The 25,970-nt window shown below is 44.3% G+C and overlaps 1 protein-coding gene across 4 annotated transcripts in view; it reads left to right on the plus strand.

Annotated features, from left to right (window-relative positions):
- LOC100876720 (putative receptor-type tyrosine-protein phosphatase mosPTP-1) overlaps nucleotides 1-25,970 on the plus strand; it is a 289,852-nt gene that overhangs the window by 208,299 nt on the left and 55,583 nt on the right. For all 4 annotated transcript variants that reach the window (XR_013040155.1, XM_076538261.1, XM_076538262.1 and 1 more), the window contains exon 3: nucleotides 22,302-22,425. Coding sequence is in view for 3 of the 4 variants with exons in the window: in XM_076538261.1 (XP_076394376.1) it covers nucleotides 22,302-22,425 (124 nt within the window). In the remaining variant the exon portion in view is untranslated. The remainder of the gene's footprint in view (nucleotides 1-22,301; nucleotides 22,426-25,970) is intronic.

A 25,970-nucleotide genomic window follows, 5' to 3' on the forward strand; every position in this document is an offset into this window, starting at 1 on the left:
GCGCGGTTCGAAGTTTCCCAACGGATTCGCTTCGGCGTATCGCTTTCGAAGAGTTTGCTACGTTCCGGTGTATCATTCGCGCGTATGTGACCATTATCGAAAAGTCAAAGCGATCGAGAAAACTACGTCGAAGCAAGATGGATCGAGCGACTCGTTACCGCTAAACGGTTTGGAAATTTGCGTGACGTTCGTCGAACTTCTACGAAGGTTCTCTGCGCCTCTTTTCTTTCGATACGCAAGAAGGAGTTCGGAGCGCTCACGGATCGTTCTTCTTCGATCCTAATATCGTAATGGCTACCTCTTGGTACAGTTTCGAAGAGTGTCTCGGATTCTTCCGCTTCGATAACGATCGTCTGGAGAGCGGCGCTCGCGAGAAGCACCTTGAACCCGAAACGGCCTACATTTTCATCCGTTGCGGCTTGTACTTGGCAAGTAGCGGTGCGATAACTTCATAGTTTTGCCGATAATGGATTTCGAGCTGGCCAAATGGTTATGTCAGTGAGCTTCTTCCTTTTGCTTCGGTTCGATTCTCAACCCATCTGCGTGTGCGCCGAATAAATAGCAATCCTTTGATATACTTGCAAAGAATGACGTAGAAATGTAATTCTTTCTTCGTGTAATACGAAGAAAACGTGTAAAACGAATCATCTATATTCGTAGATTCGAGTCATTAAATAATAAATTATAGCTTGATCGACGTTTGATCGACGTTAACGTAAAACTTTCTGAAAATTGACGATGACAAAAATGGCATAAGTTAAAAATTATTCAAATAACCGAAATAATATATCGATTATTCTATTTCTCGATTGAAACAGTATTAATGTTGCTTCAGATTTAGTCTCGGTTATATAATTATAATGTATTCTCATCCTATTACTCGGTGTCATTCAACGCGTTAACTCACGACCGAACTCCATCCGATTAATACGATTATTCCTGACGTTTCCTCCAGGCATCTATCTAATTCTGGTTCTAAAACTGTAATAAATGTATCGCAGCTGGCCCTGCGACTCTCTCGCGAAAGATCGATTCGAGGCTAAAAACAAAAGGGAAACCGAGCGAGGAAAAAGCACAGTCTGTGCAAGAGAGTTGATCGAGAGCGTGCCTCGTCTCTATAAAACCGAGAAAGAAAGCGTCTCGCATCGAAGCTGAAACTTGAACTCTACCTAGTTTAGTCGTGACTAGGCAGGCAGAGCAAAATGGATGGGGCACGCGAGATGTGAAAGCTCTTAGGCGAAATATGCACTGCCGCGGTGAAGAGCGTTCCATAAAACGACCAGCGGACCGAATCGATTTTAACCTATCAACCAGTCAACTACGTTATTCTGAACGCTACAACGACTTATAAAACTGTTACGGTAACTTCCTCGACCGACGTTAATTGTTACTTCAAAGACACTGCAACGACCCTAACTGCATCCCACAAATTTTACTCGACGTGCTTTTTAATTTCATCGTAACCGTCGAGCGATAAATCGCCGCGCGTTGGAATCTGAAATTTCTAAAAAACGCGAACATCGAGGAGTTAGCGTTTTCGTTATCTTGTTCTGCATCCATACTTCCTGTTCGTATCGCGAAGCAATTCATCACGCTGTCGCGATAATTAATTGTAGCCGAGTGTAAACCGATAATTGACCACCGTTTGGTGGCACGGTTAATCAAGTTCACGGGTCGACGAAACGTTTCGCGAAGGTATCGCGAAGACGTTCGATATTTATCGGATTGTGGGTCGACGCTGCTCGACTTGACTCGCTCACCTACTCGGTTCGCGTCGCTGGTTTTATCGGCGATTTTCGAACGGCGAATGCTTTGAAGTACGGTTGACCGTGCTCGAGCAAAAGGGGTTGGTCCGAAAGCGACGCTGGCGCCTCCTCGCTCGAAAACACTTTAGCGGAGTTCGTTCGTAGAGGAAGGCCGGAGACGCATCAATCAAGATTGCGAACTCTGCAAATGGCTTCAGACGCTTCCACTCTTTCCGGGGCCGGTTTCTATAGCGTCGCCAAGCCCTGTTGATACAGTGTTTGCGACACGACGCAAGCACCCTTCGAGCCTCGACAATGCCCTCGATATCGTAGCTGGTTCGCGTTTCGCGCGATATTTGCCCACTTCTTCAACGGACTTGTAGCTGCTCGGTGGTTTCGATGCTTTTCGAGTGGACTTGGTTAAACGGCAGATTTCGGATCGAACAACCTACAATTTACGACGTAGCTGGATACTCGCCCGGCTGTTTTATCGAGCCATTCGAAAAGTTCCTGACCCTTGCACGCTCGGGTTAAGGACGTCGACCGGAAGCCCTATTTTCTACGCTCATACGCGTACACTCGCCTTTCCTGTTTGTTCTTTTCAAACACATTTTATTTCTTTCTTATTTTCCATCGAGATATATTTATATCTCGCGAAAGCACTTTTTTATATCCCATGACTTCAAGGAATCAAAACGGCATCAGCACACCCAATTGTTTCGCGATAAAACGAATCCTGCGATTCTTTCAAGGTATAACGCAGCATTAATAAAGAATGTACGCTGATGTATATGATACATACTGCTCGTAAACATAGCTAAGCAGTAGTTTTTTGAAAGGAGCCCAAAAGCATCCGAGAAAAGCATAGTATAAAACGCAAGAAAGTTTATTGTTATAACCGCACGAGCGTGCAACCATCCGAACGTGCGGGCTATAGAATATTTCAAACCTCTAACGCTTCCGACCTTTCTGAGCTTGAAGCTTGATGGTCCACACTTTTAAGAGCACCTCGGAAATGGTAAAAGCGTTTTATTATTGCAGAGACTCGAAGCTACTCTCTGCCCAGTCTACTTGTAACATCCAAAAACACCAGAATTTTCTTCGATTTCTGAAGTTGATGAGTTCGACTCTCGCTCGTCCGACGAGAGGAAAATCCGGTCTCGGAACTCTGTATCAAGTATCTTACGTTGAATCGTGCTAAGCGAATAAGAATTTAGACTCGACACGGATCGCAGTTAAGAATAAAACGTCGGAACTTGCGAAGTTCGACCAACAGGTGCAAGTTTCGTGTTCCGCGCATCGTCCAGGCTGACCCATCGGTGGATGGACAGCGTTAGCGCGATAATCTGATTGTCCCTGGATGCGAGCGTGTAACGCGATAGCAACGTTCATCAGCAAACTCGATACCTCGTTATCGAATGGCCGGGTCACAGAAAGTTTCAACGATGGGAAACGAAGTTTTGAAGCGGACATGTCAGCTTACGCCGACCTCCGATGAACCGCGAGCCACCAGGCGAGCAGGGAAATTTTAAACTTGCATTAAACCCCTCTTCTCTAGAACCGGATAATTATGTTCCCGCCGAACTGCTATGTAATCAAGTTTAACGACGATTCTCGGCAACACTGAGGGATCGAGTTTAATCGGATTTGAACCGATGGAATTCGCAGCATATGTCACGGTTCTTCGTAGTGCGGACGTTCTTTGATTCCTACAGACTTTATCGATATGATGGTTCATTCTCGATCAGACAAACGAAAATGAACGAAAAAAAATTCGTTACGTTCGAGCGGACTTTGTTTCTCAACTTTCCAATCCTCTTCGTTAATGATTCCATTGTTAATGCACGATTAGTAGTCGCAGCTAGCTCCTCGGAAAACAGAAAATACAAAGAGAGAAAGGGAAAGAGATACACGCGAGCGAATCCGCTTTAACTAGTTCGCAATTTCCAGCGGCAATTGTAAGAAAGAAAAAGGACTTTGGTTCGACGATAAAATCCTGTACTGCAGGTACCCATCTGGTGCAATTTAAATTGCTGTACAAAGTCTTCCTTGATGGTCGTTCCCAGTAATCTCCGAGCTTCTTCGCTCGTGTTACACCTTTCTCGCAGTTCGAACGAGTGACCACTTTAGATTCTCATTAGACGTTACTTCATTTCGCACAATACTCGATCTTATTTATCCTCGCGTTTCGCATAATTTACCGTTGAACGAAACGCCCTTTAATTTCCATCTTCGCGGATGTCGAGCTTCGGGTGAGATTCGTCGTCCAACAGGTAATCTGATTCTGGTTATTTTCGACAGGATAAATTCCGAGTTCCGGAAACCCTGAATGTCTGACGCTTCGTTTCGAGCCACGTGACGCTGAACGCGGCGCGGAATCGTCGACTCGCTAGAAATGTTCGTCCTGCGAGCAAACACGCGATCTTTCGGCTGACGAAACACGCCAGTTACGACGTGTCAATACGACACTGCCAGATATAGTACGAGTAAATTCGCTCCTAGCAAATAGAACTGTATGTCTTCTAAACAAGATTACAATATCGAATTTAATTCATTTCCATCTCGTAAATAATTAATCGCACGGATATATGCAGGCGCGGTTCTCGACTTCCCGCAGGAAACGTCGATTAAAGAACGTATCTCTGCAGGAAATGTTCTGGAACGACGGGTTGGCGAACGAGTTGAGAGAAAACGTATGAAACTCCCCTATGAGAAGCTACGTAACCTATAGAGTGTTTGGACGCTGGAAAATTCCTCGCGGGAACGCCTGTTGTTTCGCAGCACCTACATGAATTTCATTCCTATGGCATTCCATGTTTGTACACGTACTTCGCGGCACCAGTTTATGTCATCCAGATAAACTGTAAACTCTTTTAATATCGCTTGATGGAAGATTATTCGGATCCAATGGAATTTCGTCGAAATACCAAAGGATCGCAAACGATTCGAATATCGATCGATTCGTTCCTGAAAATATGCTCGGAATTATTTCCCGGTATTTCCGTCATTGGTACGAGATTTGATTGAGAACGAATCGTGGATATAGGCTAGCATTTTCCACGTAGAAATTGAACGACAATTGTTCAAGTTAAATTACGGGTATGAAGATCAGAATGTTCTGCTTTGGAACTGTACTATGTCAACGTGGACGTAATGTTTGCTTTCGGTTCTTGTAAATAGATGTATTTGTAATAAATCGCTGAGTAACAGAAATCATAACGCATAAATTACTAATAGTTACACAAGGTAGTATGTCTAGCAAGAGTTTAGTTAACGCAAGTTGACAAATTTCGGAAGACTGTTTGGAGAAGATCGAACAGAAACAAAAGGAGCATTCAAGGTTCTCCGTTTCCGTTTGAAAAGGCTGCTAGAGACGCGAACTAAGTTTCGTCTAAGTTTCAGTTATCCGGTTTTGATGTGTTGTGATCGACTCTTGGGTGACCACCAACTACGATGTATGGAGCTCGAGTGTCACTTACATTCTCTACGGTTTCTTGGTGATACAACCTCGAAACTCTGTTCATTAACGGCTTTAAACTTCGATCGAGCGAATCGACGCTTTGCACGGCCCAGCACCTTCGACGATGAATGAACGTTGTTACAAACGGATACGATATTATACGATCTTAAGCAGCGAACATCCTGTTCTTTTCTGCTACCTTTCGTGTACTTTTCTAAGTCCCCGTCGGTGTTCACGGAATTCTAACGACCGATGCTCGGTCATGGCGTCACGAGCAGAGATTCGGAGCAAGAACCTCGTTAGAGATAAAGCTAACAAATAGCGACACCGACAAACATTTTTATAATGTTTTTAATTTCAGCGGGGAACAGTTTCCGGAATAGATCTCGCCGCAAGGTAACGCCAGGGACTCATTGCTTCATTTACGTACTCGAAAACATTTATTTGCAGGTTGTACCGGTATAAATTCAATGTGTATAAATTCCATGTTTGTATAAATAAAGGCAATGTAGCAAAGTAAAAATAGCTGCAGTAATTAAACGCAAACGTAATTACAGGGAATTTATGTTTGAACGTTATCTAAATGAGGAAAAAATTAATTTTATCGTATGAAACAATATTTAACTCCTGTGATAGCGTAATAAAATATACGACATTTAAAATTTCTGTATCGCTGTTAGATGCAGCGTAGAACATTTTGTCTGCAATTAGTTGCCCTTTTAATCGTTCACGAAACGATATCCATCGTTCCTTATCTTTCTCCGTAACCGAGAAGGAAAAGAATGAACCGGTAGAGGATAAGACCGATGCCTTTTTACGTCTTAGCGACCATAAATTATTCTAATGTACTCCCAGGACGGGTCACCGATTACACTGATTTACAGGTGGCGCCCTCCTTTTTTGACGATACCTCATCCGCAACCCTGGGGATGCATACAAGACGTGGTCTGACGCCTTAATGTCCGCCTTTTCACTAACACCCCCTCGCTAACTTAAACTGCTGCCTCTCCATCTTTCTTCCGACTTTGTCCTTCTTGCCTACCCTCTTTGTTCTCTATATTTCTCTCGTCTTTCTTCTCCGTCGCCCGTTTTACTTTATCTTCGTTCACCATCGTTCCTTCCACGTTCTTCGCCACCCCTGTTTCTCATACCCTCGTCACTTCCGTCGATTCTTCTTCTCTCTATCTACCGCGTGCCTTTCACGTATGTACGTCTTACGGACGTTTTCTCTCTCCCGTGGGAAAAATTACATTCTTCTGACTTATGACGGACAATTAAAGCAACCTGGGGGTTTTAATGGAGCCGAGGGATGTTGCGAGCGTGGCACGCGCGGAAGATGAACGGAATCGGAGAACAGGAAGTACTGTTTTTGAACGCGATCAACGTTTTCCAGAATTATGCGCGTTGACTTTGCGGAAACGAAGAGGCGTCGAGTTCTTTTACGGGTTGTCAGCCACAGCTAAAGTGGACACGCGATGGATACTTGCGAAAGTTTGATTGATCCATTGAACTCGGCTAACTTTTTATCGTCCAATTTAATTGAACGCAGTCACCGGTGCAATCGGTGGAAAGTTTCCGGGTGATTTTTCGCGACTCAAGTCAATTTTAATCGCGAGTGTTTCAAACACTCGGCTGGATTAAAATTCTGCGCACCATGAAGTTGTAATATTTCCATTCGATGAGCAGCGATTTCGGGTCCTCTTTGTTCCCCCGAATGCAACGCGATACGTGCCACGATTGTTTCGGGTAATCATCGTGACACAAAATTGAATCGTTCGACGATGAACTGTGTAACAAATCAGGAGAAAAAGCGTACAATTACCAGTAATCGAAACGAACGCGCGTAGCAACTAATTACTGATCGATCCAATTACCACAGGGTTGATTATTATTTCATATTGCAACGAAGTCGGTGAAAAAATGCAAACTCGATTGCAACTCGGTTCTCTACAGAACGCTTCATCCAGGATTATGCATATTCCAGAGAGTTTGTACACACGTTCGCGAAAAAGAGAAAGAACTGGTCTTTTTCAATTAAATCTCGAAAATAGCCACATAGGTGAAATCGAGCGATCGCGAAGAAAAAGAGCTGAAACTAAAAAGTAGCATTACGGCAACAAATTGTAAGGAAACGCAGCGTCGAAACGGTACCAGCTCTGATAAAAAGTTTGAAATAGTGGAATCGCGTTAGCGAGCGTGTTATTTATTAACCAGATTCGAACAGATAAATTAACGGAACGTTCAGCATTAAGCGTAGAAACATGTATCATAATTGCGAGAGCTTTTTGGTCTACGGACAAAAGATTGCATCCACCGTGAAATTGGATGATCGCAGAATTGCGTATACTCGGGCCTGTTATCTGAAAAAGGCGTACGCGAGAAGTTCCGTGGCCATCGAAGCGCCTGTTCCGAATAAATGATAGTCCAATAAATCGGTGACTGGATCGCGTTCCTTGCCTGTATGCGCCTAGGATATCCGGTGCATTCTCTATTCAATCTCCTGCCTTTTCTCCGACCGGTCGTCCTTCCTTTGCGCCTCCTTTTTGCGGGTTCCCCGTAGCGTTAAAACTCAATTTGGCCTCGCCTCAAAAGACGTGCCTTTGATGCGCCAACCCAGCACGATCAAAAAACCCCAGACGGACGCGAGGATCTGACGGATAGATAGAATTCTGCGACGATAAAACCGCGTGCACGTGTTTTCCGTATGATTGCTGGCTGCCTCGAGGAACCGCAAGGTGGTTATATCAAATTCGTGTGTACCAGGAGAATAAGAAACTTAACGAAAGCGGAATCACGTATCCAGCAACGCGGGAATTTTCTGCAATTTTGAAATCGATAGAGGCGTAAACCATCTTACCGGTTTATACGAGTCAACGTGTAAGCAGAATGCGCGACGGCGGTATCAAAGTACTCGGCATCGTTTAAGAAATAAATCCTCCTTAAATAATTTTGCATCAACCGAGAGGAGAGGCTCGCGCTTTGAAGTAGAACGGTGAAGCATTCTATACGAGATCGTTGAAGATTTATTACATATACCCGAATGCCATAAGTATTTGCAGCACCTTGCTGAAAACAACGTTTCTACGAGTGTAGTCAAAGTTCCGAGAAAAGGCGAGAGTTAACGTTCAGAAAGTTCCATCAAAGTCGGATAGTTGGTTGCGTGTAAACGGCGTGATTTACGACCGCTCGATTTTCGACAAACAATACACTTCTCCAAACATCGATCTTACTTCGCGATACACGAGCACGCTTTCGCGAGCGAAACGAAATCGTAAAACGAACAAGTTAAGTGTCCCTGTGGGTAAATTTAAGTCTAAACAGGTTAGATATCGCTTTATTTTACGATACACGGAGCATGGTTCTTCCTAACCTTTCTGTAGGCTCTCGTTAGGCTCGACCTAATTAACGAGCAGCTATTATATTAACGAGATTTCTAGTGACTTTACCGACACATTTCAAGCATTAAAGTGGATCTCGAATCTCTGAAGTTCTTCTATCTCGGCAATCTTTTCTCTAACTCAATATCGTTGAAACATTTTCTTTTTTATCTTATAGGACCATTATTACGTCCTCGTACGATCTACGATTTCTTTGGTCGATTACGAGCCGGTTTCAGCGTTGCCCGAGGTGGAACGCGCGTTTCTCCGCGAAGATACGAGGCACTTATTATCAAAATTAAATTTTGCGCTACTGTATGTGGTCGCAGAACACACGTAGCAAGTATCCGTGTGCCTAGAGCGAACCTTAAGCTACGGTGTATAGGTGTACGTACTCCGAGGGGCACACGTATGCAATTCCTACAAGGGCAAAAGGTTCAGAACGATAACAAGCTCGGATAAAGGAGGGTGAGCACTGTTCATGGCGATCCAAGCTGTGACCCGACCATAAATTTCTCCGGGAAGCCTGACGCCTGAAAATTCCAGCCCTTTACCTTCTCCGACGTCGTTCTCTTTTCTCTACGGCCTGTAATCCTGGCCGAGGACTATCATCGATCCGAAAAAAAACGGCTCATTTGCTCCCGGTGACACCATTTTGTCACCGCTGACAACAGCCAAGCAATATCCAACAGGCTTAACGGACACGAACCTTCTGCCTGACAAATTTTTACGCGATCAACTATCTCGAGCACTATTTTTTCATCTTTTCCTTCTCGAGAGACTCGATTGATCCTGTTAACCGGATCACTGTCGAACGGAAACGCACAGAGTGGCTCACGGCTAGTGATCCGACGAACGATTGCGCGTACAAGCAAATTGAGAATGTGGTACTCTTAAATTCTTAGCCGAGGCTCGCGTTAATCCGCAAACACAATGACCGCGTTTAGACGATTAATCGCGAACTGTTGATCGCGCCACCACGCTTGCAAAGCATTTATCTGCTCTTTATCGCCGGCGCTGCTTCGTCGATAAAATGAAATGCAGTTTCATTTCGCGCGGGTGAACGCGCACGTGTGAGAGATCGATACAGATATTTTACGATTCCGCAAACGATTCTCAGTCTTTTTACAACGCGTTGGGAAACTCGATTTTCAATTCGGTGCAAATTCTGTCCGTGTTATTTACGCTTTATAGTATGCAGTTACGAAGACTCGAATCTAGTCTCCCAGTATATTTTTTACAAATTAACAACATAATTAGACATGCACCGGTATACCAAGAAAATTTCAATTCGTTTCAAGTGTCGGTCTTTACCGTATATCGGATAATTGTGCGACAGCAGGGGGTTCGTTACTCGCTTAACGCGGATACGCGCGGACTCGAAGCGTTCATTAGTTGGCTAGCGAGTAACACGGTCACGCGTGATGGCGTTTTGCAGCAGAGAGGGAATCGGCTAGCTGGTTGTTGTAATTGGCGAAGTAGCTGCGCGAGGTAATTGGCAAAGTAGGTGTATTTGAGCGTCGAAACAGTTTATTGGTAGGGTCTGATTACCTAGGGCTTGAAACGGGTTGTTGTTGCGACTGGTTCCGATGTTTTCGTTGTCCCTCGAATAAGAGAACATCGCGTGCAATAGGTGTCTGGCTTCTTGCGTTGTTAACATTGCACGATATTACGCAAAAGTAGAATTCGTAAGCATATTTAATATTACGGAATTGTAAGACCTCTTGCATCGTCATTACATATGTAGATGCGTGTGTACGAGTGAACCGGCTTGGAACACGAGGGACGCTGGAAAGCGGTTTCCCTCTGAATTTCTGGGAAAATGGGTGGCTTGTTTCGAAGAGAAAACGGCAGTTGCTTTTGAGACGCGGGACAACCAAGGAAAAACATATAAAATTGAAATTTGAATTATGAATGCGAACGTCGCGTCGTTCCGTTGTTACCTTATTCTAAGGAACGTCTACTACCTTCGCAAATCGAACAAAAATAAGCGAGCGTGTAACTGGCGGAAAACTAAATCTCTAATGCGACGACTCGTTCACCGATTTCGATCCGTGTCGCATTTGTCGCGCGACACAAACACGTCGCGTCGTGACGAAAATATCGAACGCTTAAATAATAGCAGTTTTGAAGCGACACGAAATCGAATAGCTCATTCAATTTCGGCAATTATTCGTACAATAGACACGATTTTCACCGGATACGGTTAAACGGTTCGTATCCACCGTCCAATATACGACAAACAGTGGGATAAATTCAATATCGCGACATAGTTACGAGACGAATCACGATTATTTTCCATGGTAGCGTGCACGCGAAGGCACCCTGATTGCCGTCTCGAAAATTCGATAATAAAACGTGGCCCGGTCGAAGGCGTATCCCCCGATACGTCCACGTGGAGTCTTCGTCCTGAAGGAACATCCAATTTTGAGAGGAAGCGAGTCGGACGTAGCAAGGATTGTCCGAGAGTAATGGTTTCCTGGCATCGGGTTTCTTTTGTGAAATAGCGGAGCGACATTTTTCTGGCAGCATGGATATTGAGTCTCCTTCCTCCGTCTCGATGACGTCGAAGCCTTTTGTGTCATCGCGAAAATCGATCGTTACCGCGCGATGTATCACGACCGTCGACACGCCGATTTTCGGCAATAATTTATGAATAAGCAGCCTTTAAGCTCTCCGCTTCGACTCGTCTCGCTTCGAAATTTCTTCGTTCTTCTCGTCCGGCGAAAAAGTATTCGCGAACAGTGAAATTCCGTCATAAATCGTTGGCAAGGTGACCTGTCAAGAAGGATTCGCCCGTTCGTTCCCTACCAACGGAAAGTAACCAGCGCGGAACTCGCAGGAACAATCCGGCGCGAAGCACAGGAGATATTTGTGCATCCGCAACTTCCGTGGCGTGGTATAAATCAAACGTGGGACATTCTTTAGCCGGTCGAGGCCCCGACACCAGAAATAAGCCACTTCTGTCTGCGTTTGGCGAGAACGCCTGGAAACATCTTGATATACATTATCTTTCGTATAAATTTTACGACTACTTCCGCCCGCTCTATACATCTTCTCACGGTTTCTCCGCGCGTCTTCCCTCCTTTGGATTACTTAAGAAGTGTTACAACGTTGAATCGAACGCGTTGGCTCCGTTCCTTGGACCACGTCCGCCTCGAAGAAAGTGCTTTTGTACAGGCGCATCCGGTTCATTGCACTTTCTGCCATTTTGCGTCGAAAAAAGTCTCTTTACCCGCTTCTTTCTCGCGTAAATCTGGTCGGTGGTAGCAGTCAAATACGATTAGAGACGATTCGAACGTGCAATGGCGGACGGAAAAATGTTTCAAACGATACGAGTCATAATTTTACAAAAATAAATTTAACGTAAAAATGTAACTATGCGTAGTACCTTCATTCACTCAAGAATTATATGGCAAGAAGAGTCGAGCCATCGTATAGATTCCGTGGAGAGTCTTCTGGGTCCATAAATGATACCTAGCAATTCCCATAAGTATCGCTTTAAAGCAGCGACGCAGATACATAGACTCGAGTTGTGGACCGATGTACCCCAGGGCAGAAGTATGCGGTGGACGTTCGGCTTTGTAAAAGCTCCCTAAAGATCCACGTAGACGTCACCGGTGTGGAACATCAACAACTCGTGAATAGCCATTGCCTATAGGTGTTGGTTAAGCCGGATAAGCGGTGTTCTAAAAGCGCCGTCGGTAGCCACGAGGAATTATTAGTTCGTTAGAACGATGCGAAAGGGTTTATGGATCGCTAATGACGGCAACTTTTCGTCGTAATGGAAATTATAGAACTGTCGCGTACACCGGCAGAAAATTAAAGGGTAATGCTTGACGTTATCGCGAATGGCTATTGCTTTCACGCGAGCCATCAATTTTTTTTTACTTTTTGTTCCTTGTTTTTTTCATTACCACGCGTTGGCCGATAGTTAAAATTGAAGCTTTTCGCGGCTCGACAGATACGTTTCGGACATTTCGGTGGAAAACGCCGGTTAGATTACTTCGTCGACATGATATTACGTCCTACAAATCAAAATTGATTGCACCGTTATCGCTGTTACGTGTACGCGACGTGTCCACTCTCTGTGCAGGAAGAAAGATGTCGCGTTTATTGCCACAGAGGGAACACGGGAATTTTCCGGAAAATATGTCTAAAAGCACCGATCGTTACTATTCGCTAATTGTTTTTCATGACACGAAAATTGAGCTGTCGTTTCTTCCCAGTCTCTTTGTGCGCCTCTACAAACACGATGAAATTTCAAATTTGGACCGTGTACGTTACATAGTAATTAAAATCAAGATCAAATACTCGAAAGGTAAGTTACACGAATCGCAGGTGAAATGGCGAAAAAGGGAAAGACAAACGGAGGATCATTGAAATTTCGTGTTATATCGGACCGTTGAAGCCCTCATCAGGCTCGACCCCTATCGTCGGTCGTGTTCAATCTTCCGTCGAATAAATCCACGCGATAACGATCGTCAGGACAGTTTACCGCGACGCCAAAGTTTGAGCGGCAAGCGGGGAATCTTCGCGTTCCCGCGAGCGTGTTAGGCGAACGAGCGGGACGAATGGCAGCCCGATAGGCCACGAAGGAGCACGCTAGCTACGAGTAGACTTGACACTTTTGGCAAATTTCCACGGCGAGTTACGCGTTATCTTTTGTCTCGGAGTAATTGTTTCCCCGCTGGCGGGAGTGCGGCAACGACGACTACCACTACCGGCACGAAGTCGTGGAGCAAGAAGAGGATAAAGAGCGAGGAGGAGGACGACGACGTCGGGTGCACACCGGGTAACACGGCGCAGGACTATCTCAGATATGGACGCGGACATTTATGTCGTAATGAAACGTCAGCCAGTTCCGCCCAACCGAATTTTGGGAACTCTCTGTCCCCGCTTGTAGATGCTAATTCGTATCCGCTCGTATTTCCAGCTGGGAATCTCGCCCAGTCGTATCTTCTAACAAATTTCTCTGCCCATTCGCTTCCTTACCGCCGCTTTGCTTAACAGTCTATTTTACCGCCATTGATTCGTCGTCAAATTCTTCCGAACGCTGCTGTTCGAGAACGCTCTGGTTGTACGCGTTAAAAATTACATCGATCATAAATCCTTCGTCATGAATAATTCAGCAGGAATATCGGTATCTGGTTAAAATTGATAACTCGTTCAAAGTGCGCAATTTATATTTAGTCGAACGTCATTGCAAATAATTGCCATGGTTTCGCGAGACCGCAATAACGGTGGTATCGATTTTTTTCTCGTTAACGCAAAACATTTACAACCACGAAAAACTGAATGCCAAACATTTCGATAAACCACCGACGCTCGAAAAACGATAGAAATGAAAAAAAAAAACGGAGGTTAATGGGGGTGTTCCGAGTCAAAGTGCAGTATCGGTGACAAATGTTTTGCACTAATGTTAACAATTACTGTGTCGGGATTAAAATCTGCGCACAGGTACCGCGACGAGGCAAGCTCGTCGGTTCCTAATTAAACCCTGTCCCCAGGACGTTTTTATACCGTACGCCCTTTGTGAATTTATGTTTTGTTTTAGTTGAATCGCATTTCATTTAAAGGCAGCTTGTCTGCCGTGATCCTCGAACGAAAAACGAGTCGCAGAGAATTGTTATACATTTACTGTGAAACTTCCGTTCGTTTCGACTCGCTCAAATTACGGTAGACTCCCGTTATATTACCCCTGACGGAGATACAGGGCCGGGAAATGGTTACAGCTGGCAATACAGCGAATCGAAAGGTTTCCGCTACCACGCCGACTTCCTCGTGCTGCTAACGGAGTGCAATTTAATGCGTAATAATGTAGCGAGTACTAATCTAATAAATGGTAATCCGATGCGTGGTAATGCAACACGTGCCAATCCAACGTACAGCGAGCCAATACGTGACAATACAGCGCGTGATAATCTGATGATGGCAATCTAACGCGCAGCGATATAACGTTCGACAACGTTTCAAAATCTCGTCGATACAAATTTCTGTTTATACTTCACTTTTCAACGCGCGTTTACACGAGGTGTACACGTTCTTTACCATCAGTTTATAGTCCGACGAAATGGAATTTAAATATTGAACATGATATTTGCGAAACGCGCGAATAAATCGTTGCAGAAATAAAAATTTTTGTCTTTTCGAGGGAATCAGACGCGTTTCCAACCACGACCGAACATTCTACGTTTCATTTGGAACAGTGTACGTGCTCGTCGGGGAAAGGTGATGAGAAGCGAGTAGGAAGGAAATGGAGGTTCAAGGCTCTCGCGAAGAATGCAATATCTGCGTAGCGGTGGGCAAATATCCGGTCTACGTGGAGAGAGATATAAAGAGATATAATATTGATGGAGTGATGGCGCGAGGTGATATAAGACCGAGATCGTTCGAATGTCGATTGTTAAAGTTTACAAACATTTCGAAAATCTATTAGAGAATTTCGTTTTACAGAGTGATTCTATCAGATTTGAAATAAATTTTCTTCCCAATGTTTGAAGTGAAATTACGAATTGAAAACTGCGGAAGAACCCGAACAAGTTCTAAAACGCGTTCTCGCGAAGTTCTTTGAAGGTTGTTCCTCGGCGTTGTCTCGCGTCAACATTCCCTTCGACGAGCTTCGTATTGACAAGCACGATCTCATATACGCGTAATATTTGTTCACCTGGCCGTGAGCGTTGTTTGTCGTAGCTGCGACGTCTCGTTCCCACATCTTGTTTGCGCGTATATGATTTTGTCGGTCTATTTACGATGTCGCAAACGCTTCATGGTGTGCGCGCTGCACGCCCGTGTCTGCGTTGATGTTACATTTTCGCGTGCACGCTGTACAATATCCGATGTCTCGAAAAGATCGAGGGCTGCTTTGTTTCTCGCGGTAGCGATCAAGGATCACCGCCTACGATTTCTAGAGTGCGAATTCGATCATTTCAACCATCTGATTTGATGGTAAAAAGTTGTTCATTAGCTCCACGTCGTCGCAAATTACAGATAAGATTCCGTAATCCTTCGTAAAAATACCTGTTGACAGATTTTATAAAAGGGTCGTGGCTGAAACAAGACGAGAAACGAGTCGGAAAGGTACGAGGGTGACCTGCAAAAATATGAGAAGTCGCTTGGGCACGGTCTTGCGGGCAAATATTTTACTTGCGTCTCTGGGATGCTTTAAGCACGCGGGCTAAAGTACGGAGACAAATGTTGCCGCGAATAATCCATTTGTTTAGAGCGACGTAATACTTGCGACCGCGGGGCAAAAAACCCTGGACGAAATAATATAATGGTGGTGCACGGTGACGATAACGAACGACGAGCCGGAAGAACTTGCTTCAACCAGAAACAACCTGAGCGTACAAGAAACGAATTCAGTGTGAGACGCAGCTAGCTTATTTGAGCGTTGAATCTGCTTTGTTTTCGATCGAATACATTGTTGAATGGCCACGTTTTTATCGTTGGATTCGCCATTTACTCTGACAACTGTTTTTCCGATTAATCTGCAGTCATAAGAGATAGAAAAAACTTCGATAAGACAAAAAAATTATAAATAGATATAATACTAATCTATCGTCGTAGTAATTCGAAGAAAAAGTTTCGAGCTGGTTCATTAGTCTGCGCAAGAAAAGATGGCGGATTAAGGGATCTTTGTTCTTAACAACGATTTGCATACGAGAATACTTTTAGCAAAGCTTCTTCGCTCGAGGAAGTCTGAAATAAGAGGAAGTACAACGTATTAGATTCTCGAGACTTTCATGACCCAGTTTCTCGTGCTTATTGGTAAAAGGAACTTCGGGATATAAGTCGGGTGCAACAGGATAAGTATCTCGACGTGTCTTGACCCCTCGATGAAGAAACGTCGGAATGCTTATCCCATTGGACGCGGCTTACGTTCGGATGTCTTTACTAACAATAAGATGCGCCGTCGGAACAAATTTGAATTTATGGGACTGCAAAATTATCTCGCTGACTGAATAAAATACGAGCCGTCATTTACATAAAATTGAAATTTAGATCGATCAAATTTAGATCAGAATGAATAGGTTTAAATCTTTCCGACGAGGTAAAAATTTAAGCAGCGCTCTCCGTGATTGCACCTCAGGGGCTGAAAATTCAGATCGCAAAGCAAAAGGAGTCGGATAGGTGTCCAACGATTGAAGTTTCCCTTAATTAAAATTAGTATCAATAATTCAGAGCGTATAAAAAGGAAGATCGACGGTAATGAAAGTATCGTGATGCAATAAGCAACGGTGTTTGGCTAAAACGAAATTTACTCTGTTTCTTGTTCAAACGACGCGCCATTTTTCACCATGGTAGCGTGATTAAAGATTCAACGTCGCTCAAACGTCCTTTGTAGCTGTCTCGTTCTATCCAGTTTTCAGCCAAGGAAGAAAGAGAGCCCGTTGCGCTATTTATTTTCGGATCCGGTCGGCAAACAGAAACGCGCCCATTCGTTTCGTCGTCCCGTAAATGAAGCTTATGCTAAAGCTCGATTCGCAGAAACAGCGATAAAAACCGCGAACGAGCAGCGAAATTTCTACCATTCAACGTTGCTTTTCCTCCCATGAGTCCCAGCTAACATCCTCCGTTTGCTCTCTCGTTTATTCCCTAACGCTGTTCTCCGCAATCCTGACTTTTGCATATATTTCACGTGTCTCGATTAAATGGAAGTCAGAGCGAGCATTATAAGAACGCGTTTAAACAAAATTTACTGTGCTCGAAAGCCCCAAGTTCATTCGGTTGCCTCTTAGAAATTTGCATCTAGTTTTCACCTTCCAGTTGCAAAAGGCTATCGGGCCAGCGAAGAGTTAATATTTTAACCGGACGCGAATTCCCTCGAATGAAGGCGTAAAGTGCACACCGGAAGTGACCGCGATATTACTGGAAATTTCGTTTGGACTCGACCTCGACCCCGGTATTTTACGGCAGAAATCCCTCGCAAAGAAGCGTTGAAGAGGGTCGTCGCGAGAAGAATGAACGGCCGGTTTTCAGTTCGAATTTTTGCGAATAGCGCAGAAATACGAGTTCCTCTACCGTAGCTGCTTCTAACTAGCCAGCCTCGGCCATTCCAACTCCCTCGACGCGACTCGTGCAACCGGATAAAACGGAAAAGCTGGCCGGTTTGCCTGTGCTCGTCTCGGCCACGTCCCATCAAAAACAGCACCGTGAAATTAGCGCGTTCCACTATCTTTATGTCGGTTTCGTTTTTCGCGGAAACCGATCGACGGAATTTTTCTGCCGGCATTTTTTCGCTCGTTTTTCGAAAGAATTTCTGGTATTTTCGATATCCGAACTACACCGTAGAGTGATTTGGTTCGACGAAGCGAACACGAAACACAAAACAAAGCATTATTCTACGAGGTTTTATTTTTGCTAGAATTCGTTCTCAGATTGTACACATATAGTCACGAATGAGTTTACCATTGTGCGAATTTTTTTCAATGTTTCAATGCTACGATAAAATTGCTTTATCGTTCTTTGGAGAACATGGTTCTTTGTTCGAATAAAAAATTGTTTAGGTACAGGGTCGAAATATTTTTCAATGTACCTTCCTGTTCAATTAAACACGCTTTTTCAACAATGATTTCGGTTCTGGGAAGCTCATGCATTAGCGCAATATTGGAATACCTTTCCATGCATGAAATTTAACTCCCTAATTCCCTCTCGGCAAAATCGCTCTTTCAGAGATTTTAGAGTGCTCCACGAAAGATGGAGCGTGCACAGACAGAAAAAAATCGCAGCATAGACGCAGGAAGACGAGAGAGGAAATCCTTTCGCCTTCGAAGCGTTTCTGAACGCACTTCGTGGAAACTAGCTTGTATTACTGCTAGCCGCTCGACACCTGGGTTCCAAGCCGTCTGGCCACGAGAGATCCACGCAAATCCCGGTGAATCGAATCGATATCCTGTTGGATACAACGGCCAAGTATGGACCACCGACCAATTTCCTCGGGACTGTTTGCGATTTTTCACTTTGCACGTCCCCCGTCTAACGATAATCTAGAGACTGCCCAAGGGGAAAACGTCAGCGTATATTCGGACGGCAGGGAAATAACGTCGCGCAAGTGAACGATGTAAGAACCACAGATGTCTGGTTTTTGTTTATCGAATAAAGATGTTCTAGCAAAGGGAAACGTTGCTTCTCTGCCCGAAGTTTGTTTCGTTTATTCGCGGCGCGTTTATCGGATTTTCTTAGAATGAATATTCAAAGTTTGCTAATGAAAACGGTATTACTCGAGACCGTTTCTCTTGGCAATTTAATAGAATCCGCGAAATGTAGACATTACGCAATCGCGGAACGTAATACTTATACATTTTAATGTATCATAAAGCACGAATAAATTCTTTCGAGACTGACAGCATCGACTCCTTTCTCCCCGAATCCTCGATACCCTCCTCGATACGCTGAAGGCTGTCGACGTTACATACCGCAGAGATGTTCAAGGATATTTTCTTATACGACGGTTATCTAAACGACTCTTGTATGCTCGTTTAGAGCTATCGATAACTCAACATTTACGGATAATACGGGCATCTCTTTAAATCTTTTGTTTCACCTTGTTGCTCCGGGCTAGTATCGTCTTATCCGAAGCAACTGTTTGTATTTCCAATATTTCCCCACGCGGCGTCGGTGGATGAAACCGTAGGAGACAGTTTATCCTTTAAAGTTTATCCTGCGCTCGTTTCCCAGCGAGAAACAATGATTCTTCTTCGCTTCTTCCTTTACGAGCCGGGAAATCGATTCGGAATACCGTGTACCGATGCTAACCGCAAAATCGCCTGCTTGCTCGGCGTACTTTGAACAGAGTGAGCATTAAAGCTTTCATCGAAACCTGTAACATTGTATCGGACCACTTTGAAAACGATACGCTTTAGTAACCGATTAGAAATATTCTAAATTATTATACTTTCAAATTTAGCATTCAGATCGGTGTACGTAAAATTCGAGACACGAAGATTGCATCGTAATCTAGTCGAATAAACGTTAACGTTAAAGCGAAGATATGCAGGAACGATACGGGTAAACAATATCTAAGGTATATACGATGCGGAAACGGAGAATGTAATGGAGAGTCGAATGATACGGTACAGGTTTCAATAAAGTTCGATTGAAGGCTCGCGGTGGCAGGTATATGTTACTTTATCCGATCAAGTATTTGCTCGAGGAAAGATGCTGTACAAAGAGAAGAATATCAGTGTTTAAAGATTGGATTGATCCGTGTAAGATTCAATATTGACGATGAGTAAGATACCCCTCGATCAACAAATTCAATGTGTTTACAACCTCTATGGCTTTATAACTCTTTACCAAAATCGACCAACCGAATCAACTAAAATTTTTATCGAAATAATTTTAGCGGATAAGTCCAAGTTCTCTTCATCGCCGTTGATAGACTATTGGTATCGAAATGAAGGAAAAGATGCAAAAAGGAGTAAACAGGGAGAGAGTTAATGGTTAAACGTCGAGATCTAACGACAAAACGAAACGAGATATATTTACGTGGGTGCCATATGGTTGAGCATGGCAAAACAGTTCTTAAAACGACGCTCGTAAATTTCGGTAAACGGCCTCGCTGGAATTTATATTCCACGTATAGCAAAGGACAGGCGCAGCGGTGTCCCTCTGTGTGCAGTTATGTCGGTATGCGGCGTAACCTATATAACTTCCGGTATCAAGCGTCCACGGATGCTCGTTACCGTGCAGAAGACGCATTTCGTCCTGGGTTTCAGTAACGTGGTCGGCTCTAATTGAGAAAAATTGTTACAACGTCGCTCGGACAAAAGCTGCGAAACAGTTTCGAAGTTTTCTTTGCTCGTGCCAAACTGTATTCTTTGCGAAATTTACAACACCGCCTAAATTAATTTACTTTGACAAACCTCGGACGCGTCTCTGCTTTACATAATGAAACAATTAACCCTTTATATGCATTCGCGATGATACAAAAATGATTTCTCGAAACGAAAATTATTGCATCAGAGGAACGGCGTAATTCAAGCCTTTGAAGTATTTTTACGCCTTCAACAACTCGATCATTCAAATGAAAGCTACGAAATTCTCGTTCTCCGATCGTTTCGTTTAAACGTGCGCCAGCCTGTTTGGCCAGCTCGATGTTTCGAGCGGACAAAAGCGGATATAGAAGGTCCTGACAGGCTCGCGAGGTCAGCCAATAAGTCTGAGAGGATTCGATCACGCCCCGTTCGCGTTTTCCACGTTCCGCTCGATAAGACCGCACAAACGAACCCGATGACCCGTCCCTGTTGGCCAACGATTATTTTTCTCCCTCTTGGCAGCTTGTCGGGTTCGTTAAGCGACGACAATACGCTTTATTTTCCTCGTTCGCCACTTTTCGCTTTCGTCTTCGTGACACGTGCGTTTGTGAAAAATGCCAAGTGTTGACCCCTTTAGCAGATACAAGGATAATTGGTTAAATCCTCTCTACTACTCTCAATCCCAAGCGAAGACCCCAAACCCAAAGTGTACTTGTTAACGATTTCGGATATAATTCCATGTTAAAATTTATCTACGAACTCGGTATAATAAACCCCGATAAAAAGAGAGGTGAATTAGAGAAAGTTTTAATACGGTTTGGCCAAATTGAACGCTACAGAAGTATACACGGGTATCGACACACGGGGGCTGGTCGTAACAGGCTACGCTTACAATAGGCGATTAATTGCTCGAATCCAGGCGGCGAACAACTCCTCGTTGCTCGAACAAAGTGTCAGAGCTCCGACAAAACGTGTATGTAAATGGAAGAACTGATGGTAGTGCAGAGGTCAGGGCGGAATGACGGCTCTATTCTGGAGGGTTGCTGCTCCTTGTACTCATTTATGATCTTATGCAACGTGCGCGCAATATTATATCTCTGTGGTCGCGTGGCGATGCATATTAAACGGTTCACTCTTATCCGATGGAGTCACCGCGTCGAGCGTGATCGGTATTTCGTTCGCGTATGCTTTCGAAGGGCTGTTTTCTTCGCGATAGACTATCGGTACGGATTTTAGAAATTGCGCGGTTCCAGCGTGTACTTTACATTTATCGAGGTTTTATTTTTCAGAAGGTTTAATAAGAGAGTTTGATAGAAAATTTATTTAGATAAAGTTCGACATAAAAGTAGTTCGTATTTCGATCTGGTTTAGAAATAATTATGACGAAGTATGTAATTGCAACACTTCGAACATTTCTGCTTTATTCGTGGAAAGTTTTTTACAACTCCTCAGACGGTTTTATACATCTTCAGAAACTTTAACGTAATCGCGGCTAAGAGCTTCAAGTTTTTATAATCAAAAGCGCTCCAGGTGATTTTCTTGTTAGAGAGAAATATATAGGTACGAGATGAAAGTTAAGGCGTGACTTGCCTTCTGGTGACTTTCACACCTCGCCGCGAATTTTTTGCCCTGAACGTGTGCCTGGTAATATTTGCAAAATTGTGGAAGCCCTTATTATTAAGCGAAAGGAGCAGCGTTTTTGAGCGAACCTTTCGTCGAGGAAAATTACCAAACAACCTAAATAGAAGTTATACCAGCGAAATCTACTTAGCCATTTCGTAGATACTTAGATAATTTTAAGCACCCGGTAACAGAGTTGTTAAATATTATTACAAGCTGAATCTCTGGTAGGCTGCTCGGAAACAATCTCGACATACCGCGGAGCGACTTGAACGAAGATAACGAAGCACAGCGTTAAATCAGTTTAAACCACGGTTGAAACTTGGAAATTTGTTTTCAGATGTTCCTGATCCACCGGAAAGGCCTCTCTTAACAAACCTTACATCGAGGTCCGTGAATTTATCCTGGGCACCGAGTGCAAATTCTCATAACAATCCGATCTTGCACTACGTCATCGAAACTCGGTAAGTCCTTTAAATATTGATTTTACCCTTTTCCGCTCGATGTAAAGCCCGTTTTCAATTACACTTCGCGTATTGTGATGAAAATTCGGCGCCGTGCTTTGGATCGAGGCCCGAGGAAAATTAATCTGCCAAAAGCAGAGGACCACGAAACAGCTCGTTCTCCATTAAATTCGTTGTTTGTCCGTCCCATCTTCCTTTTTCCTATTTCGTTTAACTTTTCGCCGCCGAATCTCGGTAATTGCGTTGCTCGGGGGCTTATCGCGAAAATTCTTGATTATCTCATCTACTTAGTACCTCATTGACACTGGAGTATTCTCCGGTTAAAATAAAAATCTTAGTCGCACCTGTAAAAGGTATATTACAAGTTGCTAGTTGTAGGGTCACGACGACGTGCAAAAGAAGGGGCACGTTTCAAAATAGCCGGCTGCATTCGAGTACGGCCCGGTCTGATTATCTTTCAGATACAAGCTACGAGTTCGAGGCTTTAGCCGGTGGAACGGGAAACGGATAAAATAAAAGGAGTTACTAGGGATAAGAAGTGCGGTGTCGATAAGCACCCTTTGTTCTCCCTCGCTTCCCCAGAGACCTGTTATCTTCTCCCCTTTCTTTCGCTCTGTCCATTTCTTCCGTCTATCCCTTACACATCTTTCTTTCTCCTTAGCTTTCCCTTTTCGTTCCACGTACGGATGACCTGGAACTCGCTCGTTGCTCCGTGAGTTCCTCCCGATTTCCCACCGAGAAATTCGCTATCGACATTTCCGAGTGGCACGTATATCGAATGACCACTCGCGAACGTTGCGCGGAGATGCAGGAAAATGCGCAGAAGGCGGTCGAAATGGTAGAGAAATTCCTTTCCGCCTTTTCTTCTCTTTCTTGCCCTTCTCTGTTTACCCGTTTCTTTCCTCTTGCTCTCTTTGTCGAGCCGTACTCGTGTCTCCGTCGACCGTTTTTGCTAGTAACTCATTCGGTTTGTCGATAGCTTTTGTCGCGCCAACTGCGAGAAGGGTGCTTGGTCGTTACCATAACTTTTATCGAGTAACCGCTCGTAAATCGCGATCACGCTGGCAACGTATTGTAAATAACGTCGCTTTAATTCAATTTTCTACACGGGTTTTCATTTCGTACGGAACGTGGACACAATTACGATTGCGTCGCTGAAGATGACGAACCGTTACGGTTTCTCGACTGGACACGCGCGTGCCGCAACCTCCGGCGATTTAACGCGTGGAGTTAGGACAGACGGTGATACAAGTACGCGGAGTTGCAACGCGTACACCGAAAACGCCTGACAGTGCGATAGACGACGATCCAGCGGTAATACAACACGCGACTATTAAAACCTTCGTTTATGTTAGCTATTTTCGCGGCACAAATGGGCGTTTGCTCGTTTCGCGCGAATTACGGTTGAATCTGTCGTATTTCATGTTTCACTGGACGTCGTCAAATGAAGCGAAGAAATTCAGGCGTAAAGAGAAAAAATAAGGAGACAAAGGGAGAAACAAAAAGAAGACGATGAAAAGGGTATGACTACAGGAAGAGTCGAGGGAGAAGGAAAATTAGTTTGAGTCTTTGAAGAAGGAAAACAATGGAAGCTTCTCCGTGGCGCGGAAAGTAGATCTTCAATTTTTATCTCTCGTTTTTTCACTCTCCTTTCCCTTACAGCTTCACGGTGATGCCCGGCGGTATCGCGGTAACGCTTCATAAATAGTTTTAAATTACACCGGCTCGTAAATCAGTCTTCTAATAAGATTCCCCTTAAATCCGCTTTCCGTGCTGTTTTAAATGCTCTCGTTCCGCGGAAATTGCAGTCGCTATCGTTTCCTGATTGAAGCTTTTTTCCATTTTCCTCGGTCATTATCCGGAAATCATCTTTATTAACAATCGCGTTTAATGCGGCCAATTTGCTCGCGGTGATCCGATAATCAACGTTTGTCGCATGCACCAGCATAGATTAAGCGAGTCCATCGTACGTAGCATTTCTGGGACATTAGACGGCTCGTTAGACTCGATCGATCGAGGACCACGCGTTAGGGCGAAGGAGAGGTGCGTTGGAAAAATCGGAATTCTTAATCAACTTTCTTTCCCGATCTTCTTATTCTCGTCTCGCGAGTTGGCCAGACAAAGCCGCGGAAAAGAGAGAGGAAGAGGAGAAGTTATAGGAAATAATATATCAGCCGATGTCGTTATGGTCGCCGAATATTGAAGTTTCGCCCGCGAACCATTTCGCCTTGCCGCTCTACTGGCAGGCCCTTTCAGAAAACTATCGTAATACCTCATAGAACTTGGAAAATATTAGTTTTATAATAAAGTTCGAACAAACTTCCATTCTCTGCTCACCGTCTGAGCGAGGCCGCCATCTTAGCCAGGCTTCCAACGGTGCGGACGGGTCCGCACAGTCATTTCGTCGGAGGATTATTAATCTTCGAGGAAATCAAGCAGTCGTTTTGACGAGGAACTCTTCACAATGGCGTGTTCCGACGATTCTCGAGCAACGAACGAGGCCGCGACGTCGAAACTTTCGCCGACGATAAACGGCTCGTCCCGTAAGTTTCGCGGGTCGAATTAAAAATTCGATGTCCCGGGGGATGGCTCGCGAAAGTCCTGCTATTCCGGGAGCTGCCGCACCGATTACAGCCTGAAACGAGTTCCTCGGAGTTCTACGGCAGGGGAGTATCTCGCTGATCGAGCGAATTGCGACGTTTCTTACGCGAGCTGTAAACGACATTTGTAACGCGGGACGATAAATTCGAGAACTTTTATTCTTCCAATTTTTATACACCCGACAATATCTCTGATTAATTCGATCGGAGGCCACAAACCGTATCGCAGCGTTTCTTGCGACAACGTTTATGAACGACCCGCAGTATTTATAAGATCCAGCGATAAATTAGGAAAGTTTGCCTCCGTTTTTTATTTGTTCGCGAGTATTTCCAAAACACGTTCGTCGGTCTTTCAGCTCGTATTGTCTCGAATTCGTTTGCGTCGTAGGAAGTTTGCGTTGCAGCTTAACGAAGTCACGAAACAAGTCAATGTTCCAACGAGAGGAAGCAGTTCCCGATGGAAGACATCGATTACACTTAAGCTCGTTCGAAGTCGAACTCCGCTAGCGATATTCGATTAGGAGTACACGTGGAGCGTCCTTTGTGCCCGTGATTGAAGAACTCGTGTTTGTTTTCGCTAGCTATAGAGGGCATTTAAGCTCGATTCACTTGTCTCCGGGAATAGGGTCGTGTTATCAGAGTGCTTTGTCCGATCCCCGCAAAAAGACGTACCTTGAACGATAAACACCTTGCTTCGAGAAGAAAAGAAATCCACTTGCGTCGCTATCGACTTGTTCGATAATTGTTTTAGAAGCCGATATTTAGTCCCCTCGCTAAACGCAATGACTCGGAAAACACCCAATAAACCTACTCGATATCGTTACATTATCGAGTTCTCTCTCATCGAGTGACTAATTTCGAAACGTAGAAAGTTCGACGCGATTACGTGCAACGACCGTTCCTTTTAATTTTCAGCGCGTAAATTTTTCTGTAACGCGACTCGAG

This window comes from Megachile rotundata, chromosome 12 (genome assembly GCF_050947335.1).
Source record: "Megachile rotundata isolate GNS110a chromosome 12, iyMegRotu1, whole genome shotgun sequence".
Classification (NCBI taxonomy): domain Eukaryota; kingdom Metazoa; phylum Arthropoda; class Insecta; order Hymenoptera; family Megachilidae; genus Megachile; species Megachile rotundata.